The sequence below is a fragment of the Stegastes partitus genome, unplaced genomic scaffold (assembly GCF_000690725.1).
Source record: "Stegastes partitus isolate 25-593 unplaced genomic scaffold, Stegastes_partitus-1.0.2 Scaffold48, whole genome shotgun sequence".
Classification (NCBI taxonomy): domain Eukaryota; kingdom Metazoa; phylum Chordata; class Actinopteri; family Pomacentridae; genus Stegastes; species Stegastes partitus.
The window spans coordinates 294,101-305,407 of NW_007577779.1; the positions used below are offsets into that span (position 1 = coordinate 294,101).

Below are 11,307 nucleotides of genomic sequence, written 5' to 3' on the forward strand. Positions count from 1 at the left end.
AAAAACATTCATTATCATGACATATTCTTTTTCCTAAATAGCATGTATACTATTTTAGCTGCTCCCGCTTTCAGTTCTGAGAAATATTGCTGACAAATTCATGATGAATGTAAAATTTCAGGGCAATGAGCAGGAAGATATTTCTAATCAAAATTAAGCAGTTTTTTAAAAAAAAAATTAAATTTAAAAAAAACTTATTTTAACATGAAGCAAATACATTCTTTGTGATGTATAAAACAAAAGTGCAGATAAAAAGTGCCTAAAATTGCCAGCAGTGGAATTTATAAATATAGTTATTTAATTTTTTATTCTATTAAAAAGAAAGCAGTCCAGATGCATTGGTTGTATAGAACGCGTTTTGTGTTTTGCATAGTTTTGAGCACTGCTTGTGTTTTGTTGTTGTTGTTGTTGTTGTTTTTCCACTTTGTCTATGCAGGCTTTCTGAAACAAAATGCGCGAAAAGCAGAGAAGAAATCTAATTTAGTCATGTAAATAGAGGTCGGGTCGGCGACATGGTGAAGCGTCACTAATGGAAGAAAGAGATGGATGCCTTGTGATAATGAGGGGAAAATAAAGAAGAACCATGACCTTGCAGTGCAGTATGAACCCACAGACAACGCATTTAATGTGCACCTCTCTGTCTGAACACAGGAAATAATAAGCTACAATAGATATGATTTAAAATGTTTTCTCTGTGGGGGGAAAGAAATGCACGTTCGTAGACTTAACGTTTGAAAAGTGTAATATGCAATATCTTGCATGTGCGCACACTGGATTCTTCCTGATGAATGTATTGTTTTAAGCTGTGTCTGCATTGGAGTTTACTGAGAGGAGACTGACTGGTGATCATTCAAGTGCATCTTGTGAATTAAACCAAGACTTGGAATTTGTGAAAATGGGAAAAAAAAAAAAAAAAGTCCTTCACCAACAATCATCGTAGTGCAACTTGTGTTTTTCTTTCTCCATCTCATCCAATACGTTTACCTCCATGCGCGCGTTAAGACATGTCGACCCTCAGCTCATCCTTCACTTTCTCCTCTTTTCACCCCCTTTCTTCTCCTCCTCCTCCTCTTCCATCGTCTCGGTAGCTGTATCTGCTTCTGTTTTATGGCCACTCATTTGCATCCCAGGAGGGGCTAAAAGGCGTCCCCAGAGACGCGCCAAGATAAGGGTCACAGGAGATCCCCTCGAGGCAGCGCGTTTGCCACGCACCCTCCACGCTGACACGACACGTGCCGTCGACCTCCCCTTTCGACACCCGCAGACCCGCACGACACGCACACGCGGTCGTCTTGCTCTGACATTTTAGTGCTAAAGCAGTGATGCTCGTCATTTCTGTTCCTTTCAAAATATTTTTTGTAAACCTAAATTCCTTTAATAATTATAGTAACAATTATATTTCTCACAGTACATGCAGTCTTCATCACTTTTTGTAAGCAAGTGTGCAGTGAAGAGGGGCAGCCATCGACTACTTCTGTTTTTTTTTTTTTTTAAAGATTATGAACCAAAAGGCTCTTTGGAGGAAGAGGCTTTATCTGTATGGCCTTCATTTCCTAATTAAAAAAAACAAAACCAAAAACTATATAATTGTTTTTGTCATACCAAAGTAACTTAACCAGGAACTATTGTCTTTTTGGTAAGTTAGAAAATAAAAAGCATGAGGTACCAGATTTAAAAAACAAAACAAACAAACAAACAAACAAAAAATCATATATCCTGGTGTAAACAAACCTGACACCAGAAAATAGTCACTTTTGCTATTGTTTTAATATATAAAGGCGTGCAAGTTGTCTACACAGTGGCCACTTTGTAAAGAAACTGTCCATTGTTTAATTTTGACGTCAGTTTTTACCAGTTTAATTTTTCAAATTTTAAGGAAATATTTTCAAAATTAGCAGCTCCACATTTCATCAGTGGTGGTGCAACTTATCCTCTCCACTTGCAGGCCACATACAATCATCAAATTGTATATATGTAAATATTTATATAATTTATTTACAGTAGTTTGAATAATTAGGGGGAAAAGAAACAGAAATTGAGCCATACTTCTGATTTAAAAAAAAATAAAATAAATAAATATAGCCACGTGCCTTAACGCAGTTACCCTTTCTGGAAAACTGTCAACACCAGACAGAGGAAGCTGTACTTTTGCCAAAATGAAAAATGACCAGCAGTAAACAGTCCTGTGTCGCCCTCTTGTGACCGTTTCGTTCAGTACAACCGATAGGATTAGTACAGAAAATGGCGGATTGCAGATTATTTATAGGCAACACACCAAGTCAGGCCATGAGACTGCATAGGTACACGCCCTGTAAGTAGGAATCATTTTTTCAGAATGTTTTCACTCATTTCTGTCTTATCAAATTGTTGTCCGTTTCCATTCCTCGAAGCCTACCAAGTGAGGGTTTGCCTACTTGTCTTTGCTCAGCTTTAATCTACTAAACTAGAATCAAACCTGGTCAAGTTTAATTGAAAAGCCAATTTACATCAACAGTGCCTCAGTGTAAAACAGATTCTGTCCTTCATGCACAAATAACGTTGCAGTCGGCTACATAAGTAGTGTCTGGTCCCACAACAAATCAAGTGCAACATGGTATAAACACACTTTGCAGCATACTCAGTACATCGCAACAGCCATTAGAGCCCAAACACTGGAAAGAAGAGGACACAAACACAGTAGACAGAAACAACAGGCCCCCATGTGACTACAAATGGCCAATGAGGAGAAGAACCCACATGTGACTTTGTGGAGCATCTTTATTATGCCACAAATAAAAGCCAGTAGTTCTGAAAGAGGACCTTGCATTTTTTTTTTTTTTGTCGTTTTTCTTTTTTACTCACCAACAATGACATTCTGAAAATGGTCAAAGCTGAGTGTGATGGTATAAGTATGTATGGTCAGGTGAGCAGAAACAAGAATGTGGGAGTGTCGAGGACAAGGTGGATTTGGAAAGTAGAGAGGTAAGAAAAGCAGGGTGCCATGGTGTGAATTGAAGTCTGGATGGGGGGTGGGGCAGGTTGAATGTGAAGGTTAGCAGAAAAACATTCATTAATATAGCCTACCCATGTGAACAGAAAAAAAAATACACAGACATGCCGCATGACAAAACTGCTTTCCACAGTCAAACAAGGGGAATGCACACCATTCTGCTGAATATACCACATTTATTACTTTTGAACTGATTAATAGAAAGAGTGGGGGCAAGGCCACTCACATCACTGTCTTTAGAAAATGGAGAGGGAAGGGAAAAAAAAATGAAAAAAGAAAGCAGCCCAAAGCAACAATGAATTAACTTGTCTAAGAGAAAGAAAGAGGGTAAATTAAGTCCAATGAAGACTGTTAACAGAGGGCCCCAAATTTTCAGACCATAAAATTATAGTGAGCAAGGCTCATCAACTTAACATTTCTTCTGCTTTCAAACACTTGACCCCCTTCCCTACTCTTCCTCCATAGATCCTCCTGACCCTACCTCCCCCACACACTCCATCCAACACATGGGAAAACAAAATAGAGGGCCTTTCTGAACATTTGCAGTCCTCTTGAACAAAAACATGGCAAGCATGTACAAAAGATTCTGGAGTGAGCGTAGTTGGCACCCGCCTACGATGAAAATCCACTGAGGAGGAAACTCCGCTGTATCCTGGATGAAGATTTGAACATCCTCAGAAGACAGAGGTGCAGGTAGGGGGTAACAAAGAAAATGAGACAAACTGCCCATTCTTCACTTTGGGACACTATTATTAGCCAACACTACAAATTTTCTATTGGATTTGTGTGTTTGTGTGAGAATTACAGACTTGCTCTTGGACCATAAAAACAGAGGATGATCCTTTCATTTAAAAAAAAAAAAAAAAAGGAAAAAGCAGCATACAAGGGAAAAAGCATATGTAGTGGAATGGGGTGGGGCAAAAAAAGATTTCACCTAAGGATGCTATGCATTTAGTTGTAGTCCTATGAATAATCGTTTCCTTTTCTTTTTACTACAAGTTCGAAGTAAGTCTTTAAAGTCAAAAGAAATCAAAGTCTTCATTTAGTTTTTTTGTCCTTTGTTAATTCTTCACCCCTATTAGAATTTCTTAAAGAGATCTGGATGTAATGATGTAATGGGGTGGACAGGGCTTTAAGGGGGGCCATTGCAGTCTTTTGACCAAAGCACCAACTGTTACTTGACTCGTCCTTGGCGCTCCTAGAACATAATCAAAAGGACAGTGAGTTACACACAACAGAAATTGCATTATACAAAAAAATTAGCAGACTACATGTGACAAAGATCCCTGAAGTTACTCCTGTTTGCGCTTTCATGGAGTCAGATCTGCAGAGCCTTCGCAGGCATCTACTTTTTAATGACATTTAACTAATTATAACCAGGGCTCCTGCTTTTGTGTAAATGTCAATTCAAACAGATGTGGGTTTATGATGAGAATTTTTGAAAACTCAACAGCATTAAACAACCTCAGTCTTATGTGACAAAATGTCAGGTACATGGTGTAACTGAACATTTTTAAGTTGCACTGTCTCTATCAAGTATTAAAATACCATATGAATTGCTTCGAGACATGAGTGAAGATGAGGTAAGTTACCTGAAGCCTGTAATGACTCCTGTTGCTTGGGTTGCTGGGATATGGCTCACTGCCTTGGACCTCCACCTGTCACACAAAAACTCAGTGTAACTGAAGGATTTCAGATTCAAAGACAATCCTCTGGATCTGTGTCAAAAATCTATCGAAAAGAGTACTTATAAGCCAGTTCAGATTATAAACAGCAGAGGATTTCAGAAAGAGTCTGGTAACAGTAACACCAGGTCAGGATCAAAAGCTAAAATGTAAATTACAACTCTGCCTACGGATATATCATAGGTACTAGAATTAGATACAACCAAATGGCACAAAGGTGGAAACTAATGGTTTTTTTTGTTGTTTTTTTTTTTAAAACTAAGTCAATTATCGATGTAAAACTACAATGTAAAATATTGCATGCCATGGATAAAGACCAACATGACCACAAGTTATTTCTGGTCCTCAAGTCTGGCTGTCAACAGAAAAATAGTTGTGACATAATTCAGCAGGGTTTTGGAAAGCTGCAGGTAAGATACAATGATTTTGTGTACATACATATGGCCATAAAATGCAATAAAAATAGTGTTTGCCATTTCAATACCTGAAACAAACAGACTTATGCTGCAGCAAAATCATTACAATATTTAAATGAATGTAAACGACCACATAATTGTAGGTGCTACAGTCATTTTTGTACAGCTGTTTTGTTTGGCATAAAGTGTGAGAAAAGCAAGGCGCAGATAAAGTCAGTGTACCCAACAAACCCATAAAAATACATGTTTTAAAATATGGATATTGACCAGTTCAGATGTTTCTTTTTCATTTTGTGGCTTTAGCAAGCAATACACTTTCTCTCTAAAGCATACCTCAACTATACAGAGATATAGTGGAATAAATAAAAACCAACATCCCATGGTAATAGACTCTGCAATATAATGCCAATTTAAAAAAATGTTAAAAAGCTGCTTTGGCAAAAAAAAGTATTAAATCAATATTGTGTTCTCTAATTTGCCCTGCTGTAGAGTCAAGATGTTACACACTGTTTAGCACAACTGTCAAGGCCTTAGTATTACTCAGTAACTTTTCCACAATTAACAGATGCAAATGGTTCAATCTGTCACACATTTGTTTTTCAATTTTTGTTTCTGCTTGCTACTGATAGTTCAACACAACATAAGATGTCCTTCAATGTCAAGAGGTACTGAACACACAATGGACAAAAGAATACATTTCCCATAGCTTTAGAAGGCTGCACACGAGATACCCCTGATGAAGTGGTCAAAATTAAACAACCAAACGACAACACAAACAATCAAGTGGATTTTCAGACATGCTCTCATATAATCACTAAATATTCCCATTAGAAAATTTCAGCTTCAAGTAAATATAATTACTTCATCATTTTTGGGGCTCATCCCTCTGTGGCTGTGCAGCTGTGTTTTAAAGCGAGTGAGTGATAACAGGTTTTAAAGTGAGTGACAACAGGTGGAAATCATAACACGACAGTGAAAACCTGGAAACAAAGGGAAGTCACAAACAGTCCATGTGTGTAATCACAGCAAATTCTGCCAAAGATCATAATCCCACTTTAAAACCTTGAAACTTTACTGTATTCCTTTGTAAATCATCAAAAAGAAACGTACATGTGCACACAACCAAAAAGCCTTCACACACTGCATCTTTTTCAACCTAAATTAAGAGCACTTTTTAATTCATCTGTTCTACCATTCACTTTATTCAACAGTAACTTTTGTTACCTTTTTCACACACTCTTCCTCCTCCTGACGCTTCTCGTAGTGAGAAAAGTCATCAAAGATGGAAGTCGTGTGTTTATATCCAGCGATGATCTTTAGCACCTGCCTGGCCTTGTCCAGTGGCACCTCCTGTGTGTCCCGAGAGTTGGTCACCGGCTTATTTTCGTTGTTCTCCAATCGAATGTGCCTCAGCTGACTGTTGGGAACGTCCTTAACAAAGATCCAGCGCACATCAAATCGACCCTTCCACTTGTCCTGCGACCACACGCCAGCAGACGTGTTATAGTCCACGGGTGAGCGCATCTCTGCAACTCCACAGAAGTGACCACTCCCATTGACACTGAACAGAAGGTAAAGGGGCCCTTTGCCACCCAACGAACGGTAAGCTGCATCAAGCCTCTTGTTTCCATGCTCCGTGCTGCACCAGATATTGTACTTGATGGAGCGGTGGATGTCATCCTCCGAGTAGCTCTTGATGATAAACACCCGACCCTGCTTGGGATTCCAGTCAAAGTCCTTGGGGTTATAATTGTTGACCATGCGCAACTTCTCTAGAACTGGGTGAGGCTCAGAGGGCACCCCAGGAACCACACCCACACCAGAAGAAGTGGGAGGCGATTGGCCTGTACCACTCCCACTAGCATCCCCAAATCCATTGGCCCGGTTCCGTGGAGGGACCCAGCGAGTAGGTTGAGAAGGTTGCTGCTGTTGGCTTGGTGGAGGAGGACCCTGGGAGAGAGGAGGCTGGGGCATTTGAGCCATACCTGGCTGCCCACCTGGTGGAAGCTGATGTTGCCCCATCTGGGAAACAGGTGGAACCAGCTGTCCATTGCTCAGGGGCATTTGTGGGTTCCCTGCTGCAGTAGTTCCAGGCTGCGGGGAGGCCTGATTTGGCGGTTGCCCGTTGCTGGGAATAGGGGGCACCTGCTGAGGCGTGGCAGCTTTAGGCATGGTGCCCTTGTTGTCCCAAGTGCCAATGTCCATGTTATGTTTAATGGGCGGAGGAGGCAAATTGGCACCAGCCATGCCGCCCTTGGTTTTAAGCTTAGGTTGAGGCTTGGCTGGCTTGCTGGCAATATCGGCCCAGGAGGCGGGCTTGGCAGGGGCAATAGAGACAGGAGGCATGCTGGGAGGTCCGACAGATGATACTGGGCCAAGGGGACCCCCACCAGGTAAGCCAGAGCCAATCACCTTGGGAGCCATGTCCCCATTACCACCAGGAGCAGCACCGCCGATCTTAAGCCCTGCCATGCCCTGGTCAAGGCTGTTCATACCGGGTGCCTTGTTAAGGGGCTCGTTGGCAGCAGGTGCAAATGGGGACTGTCCATCAATCATGGCACCCCCAAGTGAGCTGGGTGCATAGGCATAGCTGCTGCTGTAGCCAGAGCTCTGCGGTGTCCCCGACTGTCCCTGAGAGCTGCTATTGCCCCATGCTGAGAAGTCGATGCCACTGGGGAAAAAGTTGAAGCCATGCTGGCCGAGGAATGGGTTGCTCCCCAGTGGGCCTGGCTGGCCAAACATAGCGTCCGGGAGGTAGTGGGGTTCCCCATTGCTCAGCTGTCCATAGGAGGCCAGGTAAGGCATAGGAGGGTCCCCACCTGTGGACCATGCTGCCTCATTTAGGGAGTAGGAAAATCCTATGGAGGGGCTGTAGTAGCTGGGCATGTACGAGTCCGACATGGCCGTATAGGCATTGCTCTAAATAGAAAAAAATACATATATATATTTAGTGACAAGATGCAAAATAAACAAGATAACGTTCTTTGCAACAACACACTCATTCCTAAAAATAAGTGAACATAATTAGCAACATTAATAGGTAACATGAGCATCTTTAATATGTATATACCTTGCTCCGGTAGATCCAAAAAGTCAGATCAAGATAGAACACGAGCACTGAATTATTGTCATCACACATCAAAGACTCAACACACAGTAATAAAGTAAATGTAACTGTTCTTCTTTCCTAGTATCCATACTCCTCTGTTCCAATCTAAACTATAAATACATAGCACTGAACAATGAGCTATGTTGCGTTCTCCTTATTTATAGTCCCTGGAAGGATGTTGTAATTTTCTGAGTGCAGGAAAATACACAATCCATTATTTTTCTCTACTGCTCGATTCACACTGTGTTTGTTACTACAGCAGGGGAACATCATCTACCAGAGAGTGCAGAGAAAAGATATCCAAGGCCAATGAAAACAAAATAGTCAACAAAAGTGTTCGTTCCAGCTGCACATCATTGAGGTCTTCCCAGATTTCTTAGTAATGCAAAAACCAAGCCTGTGCACACTGCACACATAAAAAAGGCCTCCAGGCCTTTGAAACAAGTTAGTCTACAAATGTGCTTACTAATTTTCTGGTAGAGAATTTTCCTTTAGTTGTTTAATTAAAAAGTATTCCCAACAAAGCTTTTCTGAGAAATCATCTGTAATCAATGCATTATGTCTGATGTGCAGTTCTGAAAGCATTCAACAAACCAATGTGGGTTTTCTTTCTACTTTGCATTGTCAGACAGACTAATTTTACTCCTAAGGGTTTACAATTGATAATGATTTTTCACACACATATCTTACTCAAATTCACACAAAACCTGGACAATCTCCCATCTCAAATTTCAGATTCAAAAGCACAAAGCAGAGTGCCTTAGGGATAGCATTGTATGTGTCAATATTTGGGATATTCTAAGCTAGACAACAGAATCAATATCAAGCTTAATGAGGTGTTTAAAAACTGACCAATTAATCATTGCTGTTGACTCTGAGCATGTGCTACTAATTAATTATTGTATAATTAATATTTAAAATGACTGTACCAACATCCACAACTGCCATTTTCTTCATAAAGAAACTCTACTACTGAAATCCAAATTAAAGCGACAACTTGTTGATTTTATCTATGAATATCACTTCACTCATGAATACTCCATGCTTTAAAAAAAAGATTCATGACTAAAGTTGAGCGAGATCTTGCAGGTAAATCAGTCATTAATGAAAAGGGTGATTCAACTGAAATGTAGCATCTGCTGACAGACACCTGTCAAACGCTTACCTGTCTGGCCTGAGTATTCAGGTAAGGCTCAAACTCATCGTCATTCAAAGTATCCTTTTGGGTCACAGCTCCGTTTTGCACTGAAAATAAAACAGTATTGATGTAAACTGTGTATACAGGTTTGTTGCTCCACATATGTGAGTGATAAGAAATTATCAGGTCAATTCAGTTCAGTATCATAATCACTTGTTACATAACAAAACTGCTCCTTGAAACAATTTCTTAGTGTTACAGCAAAAACAAAAGCTGAGAAAGATATCACACCTCATACTGTAATTGTTAAACATGCTTCAGACTGCACAGTATATGCATGATCAATGAGATGAACTGGGTCCAGTGAAAAATTACATGCACTTAACAGAGTGGGTACATATCGGCAGAAAGTAACACGAAAGAAACTCCTGAGGCTATGTTATATCATGAACACTAGTTCAAGTACAACTGTAATGTTTAATAACTGTGGACGTAGTTTGTTTTCACAAGTTTATGAGTGTTCTCAGTTATAGGTGGCATTATTGTGTTTGTGGTCATGAGCATGGAAAAAAACGTAGTAAAACACAGACAGGATAGTAAACACAGGCTATTTAACATTACAGTCTGGACAGCATGTTTACGAGAAAACGCGAGGCCCATTTGGGCACAGGAAAAAGCGTGTCGGAAGACGTGTCATTTTGGGTTAACTTAGCAACCAGCTAGCGTTAGCACGCTAGCTATGTGGTCAGCTGCATGCAGTTAGCAGCGTCTCCATGTTAACGAGCGCCAACAGTCCTTTCAACTTGACAGACTTGGCTAACATTAGCAGAGTGCCCAGCGTGCTGGGATGGCATCTATAGGTTAACACTGTAAAATGTTTTATTGTGAATGATATCAAACAAGATGGAGTAGTAAAAATGTATTCTCGCCTCTGTTTGTGCAATAAAAAGCGTTAGAAGTACAACCAGGAAAAGGATGCTATGTGTATCATGTTGCCATTTAGCTAAATAATAGCTAGCTCAATGCTACCTGTGGGAACCTTAACGAGTGCAAGTTCAGAGATGTAAAGGACACTCAAGACCGGCGAATTAAAGGGCCGGGAACACTTTTATGAAACACAACGTCGGTGTGTGTTACATTCAAGTGGTAAATTAAAAGCAGAAATATTGATACAGATAGGCCTATTTGCCAAGAAGCTAGGAAAGCCAGCTATCGCATCCGCGCACGCAAGATTTTCAAAGCGCACGTAAAAAGATCCGCATTCACTGAGCCCGAGTCGATAACGTTGGACAATATCTGTTCTTACCTTTATTAGCTTGGCCTTTCGGTCTCTGGATTGGGTCCAGGTGATTCATGAAGGTTTGATTTATGAGAAGAGAGGAAGGGGAAAAAATAGATGAAGAGATATATTTTCAGCAGTCAGTTCCTTTAGCAGGTGGTCAGGCCTACTGCACTACTGAGCCACAGCCGCTGCCTCTGAGCTAAGCTATCCTCGCTAGCCGTCGCGATGCTGACAAATTTGGCCCTCGTAAATGTTCAGAAATTACCTCTCTTTACCTGTTCAAGAAGGCTGCTGGCTGACATGTCTTTCCCCCCCGGAGCCTGTGTAATTGTATTTTCTCCTAAATAAAAGCGGCAGGGTGTAGAATTTGTCTAGCTATTGAAGAGTTTAAGCCAAGCGCCCGTATCTCTCTACAGAGCCTGGTTTCTACACAATGGCGGGCTGCAGTTTGCTTGACAGACTCCTCAACATGGCTGGGCGGCCCTCGTCAACCCATGATGGAATTTATTTACAGCGAACAGGCGCCCCCCGGTGGCGTGGAGGAGCCAGGTTACTACTACCTGTCTGAAAATGTGCACACCCAAAGCGTTTTCAACTAAAATTAAAATATAAGACTTTCCGGAGTTCAGTAACTTTATGTTACCGAATTGATAAATAGATGTGATGAAGGACTTGGAGAGTACAAATT

At 40.8% G+C, this 11,307-nt stretch overlaps 1 protein-coding gene across 1 annotated transcript; it reads right to left on the reverse strand.

Annotated features, from left to right (window-relative positions):
• Positions 1-2,449: 2,449 nt before the first annotated feature.
• ythdf2 (YTH N6-methyladenosine RNA binding protein F2) lies at positions 2,450-11,081 on the reverse strand. The gene is made up of 6 exons (XM_008306850.1): positions 10,895-11,081; positions 10,644-10,668; positions 9,365-9,444; positions 6,315-8,009; positions 4,582-4,647; positions 2,450-4,187 (listed from the first exon to the last, which is right to left on the reverse strand). The coding sequence occupies exons 1-6, from the start codon at positions 10,919-10,921 to the stop codon at positions 4,164-4,166; spliced, it is 1,917 nt and encodes a 638-aa protein (XP_008305072.1). The 5' UTR covers positions 10,922-11,081; the 3' UTR covers positions 2,450-4,163.
• Between the last annotated feature and the right edge of the window lie 226 nt (positions 11,082-11,307).